Here is a 20,006-nt window from a genome sequence, read left to right on the forward strand (position 1 = left end):
CCATGTATCTGAAGGATGTCAACCAGAATGGACAATTCACTTTCGTCATAGGCTTCACGCATGCAGTATGGCTAAGATCACCAAATTAATTTTCCTAGGTAGGCCTATTAGTTACTCAGTGGGTTCTCCTGTAATAGTATTTTCCATGATTGCAGGCGTGCATCTCACTTGAAACTTAAGCAGAGTTGCTCTTTTCGCTCGATAAATACGCAGCCATGCTCGTTAGTGTTTGGAGGTACGTGTATAGCTAGAGGACAGTCTAAAGATCGCGTAAGGATTTCGGTACGTATAAAGCACGTGTTGAAGACAATGTTGTCATTAAAAGACTTGGAATTACGTCTTTAGCCAGTAGTACAAAGAAATCTCAAAATAGTAGTTCCCCGTACAACTTGTGAAGGAGTATTTTTGAAATATCAATACATGAAGTCATCTGCATTTATCGTTTCCTTGAAAATGTCTCTGAGCAAAGGAGTTGACCTAAACACGAATGTCTGATTTCTTTAAAAGGTTCTCCTGTAAGTAATACATCTGGTGGGGGGGGGGGGAGGGAGAGTTACTCTCCATATATGCCCCCCTTGTCTTTAGGAACGAGTGTTGTTTTGAAATGCGAATTCATCTTTCACACTCTGTTTCCCAGGATTGCTTTCTTGGTCATCACTCTGTGTGGGGCCAGCAGGATCTCTTGTGACTCTACTCTGCTGTATTGAATCCCTTAGAAAATGTTAACGAGCACTATATTGGTGGTGAGCTTGATGGCATAGAAAGTAGGCCAGTGGAACTCTTTTGACTGCAGCTTAATTAATATCGTAAAGTCAGGTGTTCCTCTTTCCTCACATAGATTTTAACTACGAGAAAATATTTGGAGAAACGCTTTTGAAGTATAGATTTAGCATCTGATTGGTCGTTTAAAAATATTTTCTTTTGGGGCGCCTGGATGGCTCAGTCTCTTAAGCATCTGCCTTCAGCTCAAGTCATGATCTCAGGGTCCTGGGATCAAGTCCCACTTCGGGCTTCCTGCTCGGCGGGTGGGGGGGAAGGGGTCTGCTTCTTCCTCTCCCTCTGCCCCTACAGCCCCGCTCACTCATGCTCACTCTCTCTCAAATAAACAAATAAAATCTTTAAAAGAATATTTTTTCTTCAACTTAAATGTATTGCAAGAATTGTGGAACCTTTAGGGGCGCCTGTGTTGCTCAGTTGTTAAGCGTCTGCCTTCGCTCAGGGCGTGATCCCGGCGTTCTGGGATTGAGCCCCACATCAGGCTCCTCTGCTGGAAGCCTGCTTCTTCCTCTCCCACTCCCCCTGCTTGTGTTCCCTCTCTCACTGTCTCTCTCTCTCTGTCAAATAAATAAATAAAATCTTAAAAAAAAAAAAAAGAATTGTGGAACTTTTAAATAAATTCTTATTGTGGCAGACTATGTACGTCAGGGAAACAAACTAAAATGAAACATGTCCCCCCAAAAATCTAGAAACCTTTTAAAAGGTACATTTCTAGTCCCTAGAAATGGTTGAACTTTAAGCTACAAGGACTATGTTCCTTCATTGCTTGCAATATGTGTCTGCGTATGTCTAAATATATGTATACACGTATCTTAAGTACGTGCATATACACACATGCACACGCCTGTGAGAGAAAACAAAACAAATACATAAGGTGCTGATGAAACCTGATGCTTGTGGCATAGACGGGAGTGCTCAGCAAACACTTCGTCTGCTCCACCAAAGTTTCAGCCCTCTTGCAGCCGGGTGGAGCCATGTGATAATGACAGCCAACGAAGTGTTAGGTATGAGCCAAGCTTCTTCCAAGTCGGAATGGTGAAAAGCTCTCCAGCAAGATGCTCCAGTTTTGTCGGGTTTTTCCTGCCTCTCTTGGTCCAGCCCAGCAACAGGACCACAGTGCCCGTCAGCCTGTGTCCGTGCATGACCGGGCCGAGCAAAGCTCCCTGCTACCACCCTGTGTGTGATTGCAGTCTGAGTGACAGATACACTTTCATTGTGTTAAGTCACTGGTATTTGGGGCTTATTTCTTATTGCAACAAACTACTTCTGCTGACTAATGCAATACCTCAAGATACTTAAATATAAATAAGCTATAGGGGCACCTGGGTGGCTCCGTCAGTTAAGCGTCCGACTCTTGGTTTTGGCTCAGGTCATGATCTCGGGGTCCTGGAATCGAGCCCCAAATTGGGCTCTGTGTTCAGTGCAGACTCGGCTAGGGATTATCTCCCTCTCCCTCTGCTCTCTCTTTCTCTCAAATAAGTAAATAAAATCTTTAAAAACAAATAAGCTATAAATACCTAAAACTGCAGGGGAATTGAAAAGAATTTCACGTCATAAACCATATACTTTAAGACCTAGCTAAGATGTCTAAGGCCACATTTGTAATTCTTTTTGCCGACATTGATGTCTTTCGCCAGGCCCATCTGAACTGAAATTCCCAATGTTCCTTTTTCTCTAGAACCCCAATAATCCCTTTGTTCTCACTGCCACCACTGCAACCAGTGACCATTATTAGACCCTTCAGACACTTCGCAGCATCTGCTTCAGGAATATGAGATCCTTTTGGTTCTTTTCATAAATTTTAGACCACTTTGTTTTCCTTTGTTTTGCTAATTCCTATTTGAAAGAAGCTGGACAAATCTTCGTCTTAGACTTTTTGCATTCTCTAAAGTGCCCTTGGTAAACTCATTTTATGTGGTTTTACTTCCTACCTTTGTGGGGCAAGTCTCAAAAGTACATTTCCTGCTATCACCTCTCCCTTTGTGCTTATCACTGCTCCTTCTATCTATTCTCTTCCTCCCTGAGAAGACAGAGGGAAAATGTAGGAGACGTACATTTATCTCTATTTTTATAATGCAACAACCCATTGAAAAAAAATCCAATATAGACAGGAATGAAATAAAAACAAAACCTGTTCCTCTCCCTCACCATACCCCAGGGAAAACCAACACTAACAGTTTTGTGAATAGATGACTTCTTAAGATTCCTGTCGATTTCAGGATTCACAGGTTGGCAGGAAAAACAGTAGAAAGGGAGAAAGGGAAGGAAAGCAAATATTGTGAGAGGAGGATTTCATTATTTAGCCCAGTATTTCTCCAAAAGTGCTCCAGGTCAGCGATGAAGGCTTTTCACGTGTCACTGGTTATTGGAAGAGATTTATTATTACAGGGGTATAAAAATGTTACTGCACCAGAAGGAGACTGTTGTCTATCTCTTTTGCTTGGAGTTGTAATAAATTAGATCAGGAAATATGGTTTCTGGGGATTAACAGTAGATGAACTTTGCCAGCTATGGGGTTTTTAAAAGAAGAAATTAGCTCCTTCATAGTTTCCATATATTATAAAGAAGATAGCATGTCCTGAAGACTTCCCCTAAAGAAAAGAAGTAATGTATGGGAAACTTGAAAGCCAAAATTAAGGGAAAGGGGCCACATAAACAGACCCTTAGAAATGTGAGTATGTAGATTGGCTGCAGGCGGAGGGGGTGGGATGTGGATACCAGCTTCTTGCTGGTAGAATTGTATTTTACTTCACTCTTAGGATAAACTAAGTGTGTTCTGGCTAAATTCAGCTTTGAATAATTGCATAATGCTGGCCTAATCTCTCCTGCTGTTTTGATTGGTTATGGTGTCCCCTATTTTTTTTCTCTGCCTTAACTATGGGGTGGCATTGCTTTGTACTAGAAATAATTCCTTTGTCCCATCCCTGAGAGGTTTATTTCTGTGCTGATTGGGTTCTGATCCTGTCTATAACATATTTTAGATGGGTGGGCATGCATTTGTACAATTCTGTTATCCTCCGTTTTAAAAACAAACAAGCAAACAAAACACAGGGTGTCCTCACTCATCAACAGCCTCTGTGTATACAAGGCACTTAGAACTTAGGACAGTTTCAGGGCTTTAAGGGACAAAAAAATAAATGTTTGTGAATAGGGCCAAATCTACAGCCTTAGAGGTGAAAATCAGGGCTTAACTATGGTGCTGGGCATATGCTAGGCCAGCAATTCTCAAACTCTGGGGCTCAGGATCCTTTTGTATTATTAAAATTTATTGAAGACTCTCGAGCTTTTGTTTATGTCGATTATAGCTATTGATAATTAGAAATTACAACTGGGGGGGGCGCCTGGGTGGCTCAGTCAGTCAAGCACCTGACTTCGGCTCAGGTCATGGTCTCGGGGTCCCAGGATCGAATCCTACATCGGGCTCCCAGCTCAGCGGGGAGACTGCTTGTCCTTCTGCCCCTCCCCCTGCTCGCACTCTCTCTCTCAAATAAATAAATAAAATCTTTTTTAAAAATGTAAAAGAATGCCACTTTAGTTACCAATGCTTTTTTGGTTTGGAAAATATAGTTATTTTTCACAAAATATATCATTTAACATGTAATAGATTTATTATTGTTATTTTCAAAAGAATTTAAAAATATTTTTTAAATCCCTCAGTTGTAATTTCCTTTTTTTTTTAAGATTTTATTTATTTATTTGAGAGAGAGAGAGAGGGCACAAGCCAAGGGGGGGGTTGTGGGGAGGGGGCAGAGGAGGAGGGAGAAGAAGACTCCCCATTGAGCAGGGAGCCTGATGCAGGACTTCATCCCAGGACCCCAGGATCATGACCTGAGCTGAAGGCAGATGCTTACCCAACTGAGCCACCCAGGTGTCCTGACGTTGTTTTACATTTTTACACATCTGTATCTGAATAGAAGAGAGCTGGATTTTTATATCTACTTCTGCATTTAATCTGTTGAAATATATTGTTTCAGTTGAACTATAGTAATAAAATTTAGCCTCACATGGATAAGTAGCTGGAAAAAGAAAAGTATTTTAATGGCTTTTTCAGACACTTGTAGATCTCCTTTGATACTATGCCAAAACTTGACAAGTAGTGACTTCTTAAAGATTAGTAGTCCTCAATAATCTGAAACCCCATCAATGAGCTTTCATACTCTGTTACATTAAAATCCAATGGTCATCTTGCACTTTGAAATTGTTTTGCTGCTGCATGATTTTGTAGCATTTTATTTGGTCATTTGGGAAATATTGGCTCACTGAATTATGCAAATATGCTAAATGTTGACACATTTCATTTTTCAATATCAAAAACTAACATTTGCTAATATCGACATCAATGTCATTGAAAGGTTTTACATATTGGTAAGCTGTCAAGTTCATGGTGGCAGATACAAGTTCTCCAAAATTCTGAGTTTAGCTGGGAAGCTAGATTTCTGCCATTGGCAACAAATACAACAAATATTGTCAGCTGTTTTCCTTGAAATGACAGTCTCATTTCATTTATTCCTTAAGAAATGTCTGCCAAATACCCAAGTCCAAATAATTCATTCAAGTAAAAATAGTGCTCCAGGAGCCAAAAGCAGTGTCTAGAGGAGCCTGTAACTCAGTCACGTAAGTGCAGTTCCTCGACTATCATCAGATCCGTAGGCGACAAGGAGCTCTCCATGTACTTCCTCTCTCATAAAACAAAATTAAAAAGAAAAGATGTGCGTTCGAGGGTCAGGATTTAATATAACTAGTCGTTTTACTGTTTCGTTTTGAATGAAACTGGCTTTTTTTTTTTTTTTTTTTGAACTGTATGTGATTCTCCCTTGATTCGGACAAAAGGGATTTATTTTACCCACCAGTGCAAATGTCAACACAGTGACAAAAGCGAATGAGTCACTGTTTCTATCAAAACAGTGCTGATCTCTTGGACCCTCCCCAGAAAGGATCTCAGGCACTCCCCAAAGTCCTGCGTTACACCTTGAGAACCAATGCAGTGGACAAAGCAGTGTTGCCACCCACCTTGGACCTCAGCACCAGCTGCCCAGACAGGGGAGCATGGTGAAGACAGGCATCTACCCGCCAAGGCAATGAGGGTCTTGATTTCGTGTGGGGTGTTGCTCACTGAGCAAATGTGAGGTGGACTTTCCATCCAGTTGGCTCGAAGTCTCCCTGGTCTGTTTTTTCCCTTTATGTGTGACTTGAAACTTTTTATGTCACATTTATAGTTTGGCTTGACTGCCCTAAACAAAGCCCGAAAAACTTTCCACATCAACGGGCCATAGCTACAATGGTGTTTTCATTTTAGGGCTTGAAGAAAAGGCAACTTGTATTCTGGTCCTGATTCATGAATACAACACCGTTCCTCGAGCTCACTTTCCTTGTGTGAGAAAAACCCCTTTTACCATTTCTCCCATTTTCTGCTGTTTCTCAGGACAAATTGTTAGTCTCTAAGGACACTTGTCGTCCACCACAAAGTATCCAATTCAAACATTGCATCCTTGTCTCCTTTGTCAAGTTCTGTATTTGTCTGTCAATTTTTTTTCTTCTTCTTTACTTCTTTTCCTTCGGGAGCTGGACACCAGGCAGTGAGAGGATGACAGGTTTTAAAAGGTCATTTTTGAATAAGGAATTGTCTGTGTGCAGGTTTTTCCGAGCGGTGTGTTTTGTGTGTTAGCGAAGGGAGAAGGGGTAGGGATAGCGCGCTCCTGCTATGGTCAGACCTGTCTGAAAGTCCAGTTTTCCGAGCCATTCGATTTCTCCGCGTTTGCATACGCACTCCCTGAATCTATAATAAACTGTGGCAGAAAAAAAAAAAATGTAGGCTTCTTCTGCACCTTTAACTCTCTAAGGAAAGTCACATTATAGGAAAAAAAAATGCATCTACTTGGCTGTCCCTTTTCTTCATTAGGAAATGCTTTTCGATGTAGTTCAATGTAGTTTATTCAAGGTATCATTAAGGCTAATTTTCTTTTTCCTAAAGGAAGAGACAAAGTAAATAAGATAAAGAAAAGAATAACCAGTGATGTTGATCGGGTTCCAGGGAATGTTATCAGCATCTTAATTGTGAGGACTTTTCAGTTGCATGTGGGGCTGATTATTTAAACTCCCAGCGCTCCTGTGTGCGCGACTCTGGGCAGCTGACTGTACTTTCTGGGGTGCTACTGTCAGCAGACACTGGCTTATGACTCGAGCCGATGCAAACAGCTCCTGTTCACTCTCTCTTCGCACACCCTTGCAGGCTTTGAGAGGTGAGCAAACTCTTGCTACTTAAAGGACCAAGCTTCTAAAGAAATGTCTGCAGGTAGCTCTTTAGCCCGATGCTCCTCTGCGGGGGACAGCCATTGTTTGACTTCTTTCTTTCCCTCTCCTGTCTTTCTTGCTTGTATCAGTTTTCTCACGACTTGAAACAAATGCACAGAAACCAAACAGTCAGGGCAGAACAATTGCTGGCTGTCAGTGTTCTGCACGCACAGCAATCACCGAAATAACCCTGCGTTATTGCCCAAAAAACCCCCAAAACAAAAACCCCACTCAACCTTGCATATTGACTTTCTCAGAGCCACAGGGTCCGTCGGAGGTGGTTGGTTTGATGCTCTGCCTTCCTACAGTGCTAGATTTTTGTTGAAAATCTATTCTTACAGAGTCTCTCTCTCTCTGTCTCTCTCTCTCAAAGTAATTACAGGCTGCAGAGTGAAAAGCATTAGAACTGTTTACAAAACAGCTCATAAAGTTTAAAATAATAGGGGTGTGTGTGTTTGTGTAAAACAAAATTTTGTGTGTGGCTGGGGTAAACAGTCCACAGTCTTTCTTCTTTCTTCTCCCGCTGCCCCATGTCACCCTCCAGAATTTAAGGCATGGAAATGAGCGATGGAGTGCCTTTCCTTCTGCCTTGCAATTCTCACACTTGATTCGTTATGCTTCTTTATCTGATGCCAGTTTATTGTTGCAATTCAAAATACAGACCCTCAGGTGTGTGGGGACAGAGTGGCTGACGAAGCGGGCTGCTATCTAATTAATATTAGGGCGGCCTAAATTCCCATACAGACATTCCCTCCTGACGTCCAAAAGAAAGATTTTTTTTTTTTTTTAATGAGCCCTTTACTATCAGAAGTCCAAGAGAAACGCTTTGAGCAGGTTGGAGCTCTAAAGTGAAAGGGGCGTTCTTCCACCCCTTTCGAAAGTCTCCTCTTGGGCAGATTTGCCAAGATTTTGCAGCACTCCCCTCCAGATCTGATTTATTTTTATTTTGTAATGTGGAAGCGTAGTGTCTACCCTCCAGCTTCCGAGCCAATCAATCATTTCGCTTTGCAGGTTTAGTGCTGCGGCAGGACCTCTCTGCTGGTGGCACCGCGCCAGGTCCCGCTAAGAGTGAGGCTGGTGCTGACAGTTGAAGGAGGGCTCTGTCCCCCTAGGCGCTGGCGTGCTGAGGACACGGGCTGGCCGGAGGGACAGGGACGAGCCTCGCCCGGAGGAAGCACCCCTTCCCCCCGGTGATTGATGGACAGTTAGGAGCTTTTCGGGGGCTGGGAAAGGTTGCCCTCCCAGTCACTTCCTATGAAGTCTTTGTCAGCAGAAAGAACTCTCCTGGGTCGTGAGTGACATAATGCAGATGACAAATGACAGCCTTGCATTTTATTCTGCTTGATAAGTACTCAGTGTCTATGCAGGTGAGTCAACGCTCCCCTAGCACGCCCCCTCGTGCCAACCACTCCCCAGATGCAGATACTCTGCAAACCCACTGTGGTTTCACAGGTGCTGCGGGCGTTTCCTGGTCAATCATGAGTTTTCTTGGGGATGTTTCAAGTACTGTCAGAGTGTGAGCAGGGATGGTACCCATGTCACCCTTTAAGGAGCTGATTATGAAATGAAGATATTTTTTGAGTCATTTGTTAGCAGCTCTGAATATCGTTTTCTTCTGTTTCTCCCTTTTGGGGTATTCAGACCAAAACCTGTATCAAAACCCTTGACTGACGTGTCCTTCTTATTTCTTCTCCCCCTCTAGGACCCCATCTGCAGATGTTCTGAATACCTCTGAGTACAGAAATTGATTATTCAACCAGGATACCTAATTCAAGGTATTAGCTCTTGTCAGAAGGCTTTTACATTTGAGCTCTGTGTTGGAAATTCTATTTTGGCAATGAATTTTGAAATAAGAAAAGTTGGAATGAGAATAAAAGACAAAAGTGAATTTGCAAAATAATCAAGTGCTTAACCGTTCCCCCCCCCCCCCAGCTCCTGGGAGAGTTTGCCACTTCTGACTCATGTGCAGCCCTCTCTCTCACAGTTCACGTGCCAGCTCTCACTTTGTTGTAGCCCTTTTTCTGCAACTGTGTTTGGGGTTTGGATTTCATTTTCATCTCCCCCTCTCCCTTTTTCTCTGACTGCCCAGACCTGCAGAACCCAGGAGGCTGAGACATTCTGTCGGTTTCGCAACATTGGACCAAACACAATGCAGTTTTCTTGCTGTGCGCTGGTTTTGGCTGTCCTGGGCACGGAGCTGCTGGGGAGCCTCTGTTCGACTGTCAGATCCCAGAGGTTCAGAGGACGGATACAGCAGGAGCGAAAAAACATCCGACCCAACATTATTCTTGTGCTCACCGATGATCAAGATGTGGAGCTGGGTGAGACACTGGATTTTTCACTTGTTAGTCTCTTTTGCTCAAATGATTTGCTGACCTTTCACATGATCAGTAACACTGAGTGAACATTTGGAGGGTTGGCCCTTAACTGGAGGTAAATCTTAACCAGCAATGAGTTTATAAAATGAACTGGGTTTGATTATAAGGCATTCGGTTTCTGTTTCAACATTACTTTTCTGGTCTTAAGTGTTTGAAACCGTCTGGGGAGGGTCCTAGAATAAGAGGAGGAGAGAGGAAAAAGAGCAAGCATGAATACTATAGACGTCACGGGTTCGATTTTGCACCTTGGATGCTCTTGATCAAGAAATGTAAATATTTGGGCAAAATTGTTTCCAAGAGTAGGAGCTTATGGCTGTAATTCTAGGCAGTGTATATGAACATAGATACAATCACTCTCTTTTAACTGTTATTATTATTAAAGTGAATGATATATTCAGAGCTTATGATAACTGTTAGATAATTGAAAGTTACAGTATTCTATGTATCTTCTGATGGTAATGCATTACTACCACCTTGGAGATGTCGCTTTTCTGAAGAATTAGCTGATGTGGATTCATTCCAGAACACTTGGAAAGTCTGCCAAATTCTGGCCGTTCCAACAGAGCTGCTGCACCGTCTGATTCTGTTTCTTACCTTCTCGCTTTCTCTAGTGGCCCAGCTCTATGGTTTTGTCTCCAAGTCTAGGAATGACCTTCCACGGTACCTTAGGACAGATATAAAGCTTGTCCTTACAAATTGTCACCAGCACTCATTTTCATTCCTAGAACCAAATTCCTGGCTCTCAGGAATCGCTCAGCTGGGCTTACCCATCACACTCAATCTGATATCTTTTAGACTTAGCACTAGCAAAGCACGCTGGGCTTCCTTACAGAGCTCCGCAGGCTGGGGTTCTTGAGGATAAAGCCCTCCATGCTGGAACCTGGTCTCCATGGAACAGGACTTTAATTTCCAGTTTCAAACCAAGTCATGGAATCTCAGCAAAGTTAACCCCTTGGGTTTAGCTGGAAGCACATGCACTAAAAACCAGCAGCGGGTAATGACTGTTGAAGTTGACTTGCAGAGTCTGCTGTCCTTCACTTCACTTTTTAAAGAAGAGTATTGATTTTCAGGCAACACGCCCAGATGAAGTCTCGGAGGTACGACTTTAGTATGCACATAGCTCGTGCTTTAAGTTTTCATTTACCTACAGAGCAAGTAAAATGAAGTGAACACATTTGAATTCACCTTCCTTAACATCTCTCATATCCGTCCCGTTCACTACAGCCAAGATCTCCAGACCATCCTCTTGTCTCCTACTTTTTCCCTAACTGATTAGTCACCTGACCCACCTCTCCCCCATAGTCTTGGTGCCTGTTGTCTATTCTTCACTCCGTGACTAGAGTTATCATGCAAGTATCTGAGCAGGTCTCTTCTGCTGAAAACTCTCCATGGTTTCCCGTTGGCAAGAGGATTAAGCAACTCTCCTCCGTAGGCAAATGAGCTCTGGGCCATCTGGACCCTGCTTATTTCTATGAGGCTATTCCCTTTCCCCCCCCACTTTTGCTCAGTGCTTCATGGAAATAACTCATGCTTCTTGAAGGTGGTTTCATCTCCCTCACCTATATTTCATGCGTTTGTACATCTTGTCTCCTCTGTCTTTCCCCTCTCCCTCTCTCCACCTGGAGAAGCCCTACCTATTCTTGACCCAGTTCAAATGCCTCGCCCTAGGGGGTCTTTCTTTACCAAAAACCATTCTCCCCTCCAGCAGGGTAGATGGAACTTTCCTTTGTACCACCTTGGATATGCCTCCAGCATGGCCATTAATCCATCATATGCGTCCATACTTGTCTCCTCCACTGCCCTGAGAGCAAGGTAGTGTTTTGTTTATGGTGCATTCCTGATACTGAGACCATGCGGGGACTATAGTAGGTGCTCAGTGAATTTGAAGTGAACCTACGGGGGCCTGAAAAAGCTAACAAAGTTCTCAGAAGTCAATACAGGTATCTGTCAAAATCTGCCACTTCAATATACAGTCCTTGTCTTTAAAATAAATTAAGGACTCATTTGACAACTTTTTTTTTTTTAACAGAATTCACCCTATAATTAGTTCATTCATCCAGTAAATATTTTCTGAGCAATCACTAAGTGGAAACATGTAGATATAATGGATACAACTCATAGACCAGGTTCAGTCAACCCAGTTGTTTCCTGTATATTTGTCTCTACCTCCTTCCTTGATTTTCTAGCCAGACACAATGCTAAGCATTCATTCATTTAATCTTCCCAATAACTCTATGAAGTAGTTGCTCTTACTCTCTTTAATTACTGCATAAGTAAAATGAGGCTTAGAGAAGTCATGTAGGCTGTGATGAACCAGTCAATGGTGAAACTAGGACCCTTGTTAAGACAAGGTCTCCACAGCTAACATTTAATCATGATGCTTTCCATCAGTCCTTCAACAGACATTGATTGAGGCCTTCCTTAAAGCAAACCACAAATGCAGAGTAATGTTCTAGGTTCTGAGAGAGAGATAACAGAAGCATAAAATGGGTCTTATTATCTCATTGGCAGAACGCAATGATGAACCACAGTGAACTTTAGAAAAGACCTCCTTTCTCTGCCCTAACAATTATGCTCTTGGTAGAGGACACTGCCTATTGGAGACGTCTACCTAGCCTTCTGTAATGTTCTCATAATCCTTCTTGAACCGAACTGCTCTAGACTTTAGTTGTTTTTTTATTTCTATATTTTTACCATCTTTAAACCATTTTTAAGTGTGTAGGTCATAGTATTAAGTATATTCACATTGTTATGCAACTGTTCTCCAGAACTTTTCATCTTACTAAATTAAAACTCTGTACCCATTAAACAGTAACTCTCCACACCCCCAGCCCCTGGTAACCACCATTCTACTGCCTCGTCGAATTTGACTGTTACACATACATCATATAAGTGGAATTATACCACTTATGACAAAAACGAAGGGTTTGTCTTCTTGTGACTGATTTGTTTCACTTAGCCTAATACCCTTCCTCAAGGCTCACCCACACTGTAGCATGTATCAGAATTTCCTTCCTTTTGAAGAGGAAGAATATTCATTGTATATATATATATATATATATACCACATTTTGTTTCTCCATTCATCTGTTAATAGAAGTTTGGGTTGCTTCCATTTTTTGATTATTGTAAATAATGCTACTATGACCATAGGTATTTAAATACTTCCTTAAGACCCTGCTTTCAATGCTTTGGAATAAATACCCAGAAATGGATTTGCTGGATCATTTGATGATTCTATTTTTAATTTTTTGAGGATCCTCCATCCTGTTTTCCAACAACTGCACCATTTTACATTCCCACCAACAGTGTACAAGGGTTCCAATTTCTCCACATCCTTGCCAACACGTGTTATTTTCTGGCGTTTTGTTTTTGTTTTTGTTTTTGTTTTTATAATACCCACCCTAATGGGTATGAGGTGGTATCTCATTGTGGTTTTAATATGGTTGGGTTTTGCTTTGTTTTTGTTTTGGGGTTGTTTTTGTTTTTGTTTTGTTTTTTTACTTCTGTGTAATTGTGCTTGCCGAATGCTTAAATAGAATAGAATCACAAAACTATTTGCACCTGTAATGCTGCAGGCAATTTTGGCTACTGTACCTCCAGAAAGATATAACAGACTTAGAAAAGGCTTAGAAGAACAATGACGAAAATTGTAATAGAATGCTTTTCTTTCGGGGAAAGAAGAAAACTATTCTACTTCTTTGTCTGGGAAGACAAAGGCTGAGAAGGGTCGTAGTGGGAGTTTCTGAAATCAAGCTCAGAAAGAAAGCTCTGACTCAATAGGAATGGGGACGACTCCCTCAACTTTGTCTGAGAACAAATAAAATAAACTAGCACTTTGTGAAGAGAGTAAGACACATAAGGAATTTATTAACGAAAGTGCTAGAACCTTGCGTGTTATCTTTTTCCAAAGAACACTCGTTCTCATTATTACGCTTGTTTTCATCCCACCCAAGTTGGGTGAGTAGGACAAAGATCATTATCCCGGGAGAAAAGCTCGTCTGTGGAAAGATGAAATGCCTTCACCACTGGTCCCCTTACTTCTGGGTTTACTTTCTGCACGACTTCGGAAGCAGCTTAGGTCGTGTCTGTACCTGTAAGTGGCTCAGGTTTTTAGACTATATTACTAGGTAGAAGATTTACACTTTCTTTTAAGCTAGAAAAACACATATGGACATGATCAGCATGAAGTCTGGAACAATGGTTTCCTCTGGAGAAGGAGCAGTAACCAAGAATATCAATGATATTTCCACATTTTGCCTTAAAATTTGAAAACAACATCTGAAGCAATTATCATCAAATATTAAACTTTTTTTAAAAGCTTAACATTTAAAAGTATTAAAGCTAGGACCGCCTCTGTTGCATCCCAAAGGTTTTGAACAGTTGTGTTTTCATTTTCATTTGTTTCCATGAATTTTTTAAATTCTTCTTTAATTTCCTGGTTGACCCATTCATTCTTCAGTAGGATGCTCTTTAGCCTCCATGTATTTGAGTTCTTTCCAAATTTCCTCTTGTGATTGAGTTCCAGTTTCAAAGCATTGTGGTCTGAAAATATGTAGGGAATGATCCCAATCTTTTGGTACTGGTTGAGACCTGATTTGATCTAGTATGTGGGATATCTATCTATCTATCTAGATAGATAGATACACCACAAACAATGGAATACTACTTAGCCATAAAAACATGAAATCTTACCATTTGCAATGACGTGGATGAAACTAGAGGGTATTATGCTAAAAGAAATGTCAACCAGAGGAAGACAATTATCAAATGATCTTACTCATGTGGAATTTAAGAAACAAAACAGAGGATCGTAGGGGAAGAGAGGGGAAAAATAAAACAAGACAAAATCAGAGAGGGAGACAAACCATAAGAGACTCCTAACCATAGGAAACAAACTGAGGGTTGCTGGAGGGGAGGGGGGTGGGGAGATGGGGTAACTGGGGGTGGACATTAAGGAGGGCATGGATGTAATGAGCACTGGGTATTATATATGAAACTGATGAATCACTGACTTCTACATCTGAAACCAATAATACATTATATGCTAATTAATTTAATTTAACTAAATTTTTAAAAAGGAAAAAAAGGAGAAAGATCCAGTAAAAAGTAAACCTTTTTAAAGAGAAAAAAAGTAAAAAATAAAAATATTAAAGCTAGGAGACATGTTATTCTAGTATTATCCTGCACTGACGGTATTTTATAAATCAAAAAGAACAAAATCAAAAATGTTTGTGGAACTCCCCAAACTTTCTGAGCCTAGAGTCAAAGAAATTAAGCTCTAAATCTTTCCCAAAGGGTCCCTTGGTGCCACCCTGACAAACTAACTGTGGAGCTGATCTGACTCAATGTGGCATTTGTTAAATTCTTAGGAAACTGGGCTGATGGTAACGTCTCAGTAATGCTGGCCCATTGCTTCTATAGATCATACGTGGAATTAAGAAACCATCAATACATGGAAATACTTTGTTTCTTTAAATCAGAAGTCACAATTGGGCTCTGTAGGCCCGAGCTAGCCCACAGGTGTGTTTTTGCTTGACCAGTGTACTTTTTTAAAATTAAGACATTTTAAAATCAGATGATTTCATGTTAAAAAAAAAATCCAGATTCTGACTTTTCTTGAAAATCCAGAAGCATGAGAGCTTGCATTCCCATGAGACAGCAACCAGGTAGATGCTTTGAAGTCAAAGTTACCCCACTAGGTGGAGCATGTCCTCAGGTCATCATGGTCCCCACCACTCTCCAATGCTCCCCAATGTTTCGGCCAAGGAGCCATTTACCATCATGCCCATACTGCTCTTTTTCTCATGGTCGGGGAAAGCGATCTACACACGCATCTCTACCAAATGTGAAAAATGGAAAAGAGGAAAGCTTCCTGATTTTTCTTACACCTGGCTGCCTTCACTTGACCTCTCTATCCAAGCCTGTAAACATCTTCAGTCCATTTCCCCCAAGAAACCAGTCTTTGCTTTTAATGGCCTTTTGCTCTTTGGGGGGAAAAAAAAGTAATGAGTCACAGTGACCTGGAGACATTCCAGATGGATTTATCTGCTTCTTGGTCCCTTCTTCCCCAATCCTGTTTCTTCCCTTCAGTTTTTGCTGAAATGTCTGGGTTTCTTTTCCACCCATCCCATGGTTTTGGTAGAAAAAGGTATACTCTTTTATCATGCTATTTTTTTCTTATACTTTCAGAATCAAAATATTCCATCGATCAATATATCCATTTTTAATACGGAAAATATCACTGTTTAGGGTTTCATACTTTACTATAAAATTAACTGTTGGTGTGAGAAAATAGCAATAGAATATAGATGTATTTAGTACAAACCATTTATATATTTAAAGTGTTAACAGTAGCTCATCATAAAATGATGCCGTCTAGAAAGAGCCTTGCACAATGAATAAGAGTTGTGCTGGCTTGTCGTTATCGTTCATCAAAGCACGAACCAATGCGGTCCGCAAGGAGGTGTGTCACTCTAGGAAGCCAGGTGTGTTGGGATCCCACGTGCCTGGAGTTTCCTTACGGGATGACGATGGCAATATTTATTATTGCATTTCTGGTCTTGTGAGTTTTTCCAGACAATGATATACAGGCTCGATGAAAACTTTAATGTTTGATAGTACAAAACATAGAATAATCAGACGCTAAGACACTTGAATCAAGAAAGATAAAGTTTTGTTGTGAAGTTTGACATGTAAATGAAGTAATTCAAGCTCTCTGTGTAATTTTGGAAAAGTCATTCAGAGAAGTTGGACATTTTCTCTCCACTGACCTTTTTCACACAGATGATGTGAGAATAAATGAGTTGGAGTGTGTAGAACGATTTAAATTCCTGGCCCTGGTCCCATCCAGTCCCAGTAACCTATCCCATACTCCATCCAAAGTACTGTTCCTGGAGCCTTGATTTTTTTTTAAAAAATTCCACTGAAATTTCAAACATGGTAGATGGTGCAGGATTCCCGAAGAGTGCCATTCCTCCCCTCCCAGTCACTGCTGAGCTAGCAGTAGCCTCGTCTACAGCCGATTGCTGTTACAACACCCCCAGCCCGGCGGGAGCAATGCAGACATCCCCAGTCCCCACCTGGACCTCTGGCGCCGGGACAGCTTTTCTTGGCAGACCTGGGACTCAGCTGCGGCCTGGACCTTCTCTGTCCTCAAGCCAGGCCAGTCAGCAGTGCCCCACAGCAGCTACTGAACCCAGTGACAGTCACTTCATAGCAACCTTGTCAGGCTTCCACCTCCAAGGACAATTTTAAATGATAATGAAGTCAGGCTTCTTGAGCAAGGCGAGGTAGGGGGACAGTGTGTGTGGAGTGGGAGAGAACTGATATTTTTAACTACGTGCCAGCATTAACATTTTAAGTCCTAAAGCATAGAAATGATCGCTGACCCGAACAGACAATCACAAAATACCATAGACTGGGTGGTTTAGTGGCTTATAAACACCAGCCGTCTACGTCTCACAGCTCTGAAGGCTGAGAAGTCCAAGATCACGGTGCCGGTAGATTCAGTGTCTGGTGCGAGCCGACTTCCTGGCTTGCAGACGGCTGTCTTCTTATGTGTCCCCACATGGCAGAAGGGGCAAGGAAGCCTAGTGGGGTCTCTTATGTAAGGGCGTTCATCCCGTTCATGAGGGCCCCACGTTGATCATCTAATCACCTCCCAGAGGCCCCGCCTCCTAATACCGTGCTCCTGGCCGTTAGGGTTCCACATCTGCATTTTGTGGGGGACGTGAATATTCAGTCTATGGCAACCTGTTTACTCTGATCCCCGCTTTTGGAATTCAGTTGTAGATTATAGACAGAGGGATGAAAAGGGCAGGAGAAAATTGCCGTGGCGGGTGGAGGGGAGTGCACAGTGAAACCCCAGCCCCACTGACAGCACTGCTTGCGTGAAGCGCTCTAACAGCGAGCGCCATGCCGTCTGCTCCGCAACAACCCTGAGATCTAGTTGGGGAACGACTCTTAGCTCCATTTTACAGATGAGACATTCAGACCAAAAGGAGTAGGTGACTTGCTCAAGCTGACCTATGGCCACATCCAGATGCTTTCCCACCAGTTCAGGCTCAGGGCTCTTTATCGTCTCCTTCTTACCCTCCTAAGCCTGCCTTGTGAATCTTGTTCAGTCTTCGGCCTTAAGCTTCTTCTCATTCCTATGAAAGAACTGTTCTTAACTGAGAATCAGCACGATTGGCATTTTAGGCACCGGAGGGCTGAAACTCAGAGAGGTGAGCCATTGCAGCTTAAAACAGCACTGAGCTCTTCCAACAGCGAGGCAGGACATCGGCCCGTTCATTCATCTCAACAGCTGTTAAGTGCAGAATGATGAGTTTCATTCCAGACTCGCTTTTGGGACCGTTTCCCAAGGAAAAGTCAGTAGTGCAGGCTCAGTGGTGAGGGAGATACTGCGAGCTGGTGTTACTGCCCGACAGTAAGCATCGCACAGCCACAGAAAAGAGGGTGCTTCGTGCTTTCCTCCCTGCGGCATACTAACTCTGAGTGAAGAGGTAGGGTTCCTGCGCTCCATCATCCACGGAGGACCCACCAAGATCAGAGGCAGCATTTCACACCAGCTGTGAAGACAGACCCATCTGCAGCCCTCTCAGCCCTCCCTGGGCCTGAGCGCCTGAGATCACTTCGGGCCTTGTCGGGAGGGTGGGCGGGAGGCAGGCGTTCGTGTGTGTCAGCGTTTCCTCTAAGAGGCTAGATGAAGCGAAAGATCAGACTGCAGAAAGTGAGACATACCTTGACTATGACCAGATACCTTTTCTGTTTCTCAGTCTTGAAAACATCAATGTCACAGCTGGTACTCAGCCTGGATGGAGCTTAAGAGCACAGTCTCTGGAGTCGATTGCCTTCCAGGCTTTGCTAGCTAGGGTATGTGTGGCCCTCAGAATGTTATTTAGCCCTTCTGCCCCTCAGTTTTATCATCTTGATATTTATGTGGGAAAAATAGATAAGAGCACCTGCTACGAAGGCTTATGGTCAGGACTAAATGAGCTGATGGGTGTGAGGCACTCAGCAGAGAACCTGGCAGACAGTAAGCATGACGTGGATGTTTCCGATTCCGGTCTGCAGTACCATCCAGCCTCGGGAGTGGGCTGAGCCACTTAGGGGCACTGCTAAAGTCTCTCCCAGCTCCAGGCTTCCCTGCTTCTGGGGGCAACCTGGAATACTTCTGTGAGCACGAGTGTGGTCCAGGCACAGGGAGCAGCGGCCTCACCAGGGAGCTTGTTAGAAGCACAAATTCTCCGGTGCCTCCCCAAGTCTTCTGAAATCAGCATCTCAGGGCGGGCCCAGAATTCTGATCTAACATGCTCTCCAAGTGATATTTAAGGTTGGAAGAACGTTGTCTCAGAATCTTCTCTTTATTGAGAAACTTCAGGCCAGACAACCACTTTCACGAATCCTAATGGTGGGGCTGCAGTGGTCACGGCGACTCCAGGGACCAAATGTCCTCATCAATCCCTTTGACTTGGGGACTGCTTGGAATGTGGACAGATTGTTTAGGACCTCAACATAATCTGCTTAGTTCATTAAAAGAGTGACATTTAGAATGGGAAGGGAGCCCTTGCCGGGGCAAGTCCGGATTATGAATTGGGCTAAGTTTTAGTACCAGTTTGTATATTATTTGACCTTGGATCTGATTTCCACCTACCATCTTGTATTTGCAGTCTGAATGAGTCTGTAAACAAGAGATTGCAGGTGATTCAGGATGTTGAAGGATGGAAACAGTGCTTTTTTTAAATATGAGTTCAGCTAAGGCTCGTGAAGGAAAGTGGTAGCCCATTCTTTGTAATAAAGAGCATAGTAGACAATGAAAATCTATCAGTAGTGTTTGCTGAGTTTTCCCAAAATTCAAGATACTGCACTAAGTAAGCACCACAGAGATGTAAAGAGGAGAGAGGAAAAAGTGAATAGACGCGAACATCTGCCTTTTGCTCTCTCCTGTCCGTCTATTTATCTCCATTCCGGGACATTTGATCAGTAAATATAAAACACATTTCTGAAATGGACTTCCTTGATCTTCTACAAGCATCTGTTTTTTTAGTTACTGCTTGAGCAACAGTGAAACCATTACGTTTCCAGTTTTCTTCCTGTGCTGGAAATGTTGAGGTATCATTCAACTCGTTACCTCCCGATGCGTGACAGCATCTCTTGAATCTGTTTCTTTGAGGCGGCCTCCATTTTAGAGGCACGATCCAGTTCAAGTTCGTATCACCTCATGGCTTGATGACTTCAGCGACCTCTCAGCTGGAGCCTGGATGGACCAGCCTATTTTCTCCTCAGTGCACGTACCTCCATCCCCCATTGCCACAGCAACATCCCTCAAAGACATTTTCCCTATCACGTCATTCGTGCCTTTGACAGAGACCCTGTTCTGCCTTTATTCTGGCTGGTCCATGAAATCCAAATATCTCTGCGCAGCCACCAGACCATTCATTAACTCTACCTCCTACGTTTCACCAAGAGAATTCCCGTATGATTTTTCATCCTAGGGGATCAACGTGATGCACTCCTCCCTCACCTTCCTCCCACCTCCAGAGCACACACACCGTCC

At 42.7% G+C, this 20,006-nt stretch overlaps 1 protein-coding gene across 4 annotated transcripts in view; it reads left to right on the forward strand.

The window, feature by feature from the left end:
* The window catches only part of SULF1 (sulfatase 1), a 168,901-nt gene that overhangs the window by 82,206 nt on the left and 66,689 nt on the right, over positions 1-20,006 (forward strand). For all 4 annotated transcript variants that reach the window (XM_040625851.1, XM_040625852.1, XM_008710774.2 and 1 more), the window contains exons 3-4: positions 8,771-8,843; positions 9,158-9,389. In XM_040625851.1, the coding sequence (XP_040481785.1) occupies positions 9,218-9,389 (172 nt within the window). In that variant the 5' untranslated portion in view covers positions 8,771-8,843; positions 9,158-9,217. The remainder of the gene's footprint in view (positions 1-8,770; positions 8,844-9,157; positions 9,390-20,006) is intronic.

The sequence above is a fragment of the Ursus maritimus genome, unplaced genomic scaffold (genome assembly GCF_017311325.1).
Source record: "Ursus maritimus isolate PB19 unplaced genomic scaffold, ASM1731132v1 scaffold_9, whole genome shotgun sequence".
NCBI classification, from domain to species: Eukaryota; Metazoa; Chordata; class Mammalia; order Carnivora; family Ursidae; genus Ursus; species Ursus maritimus.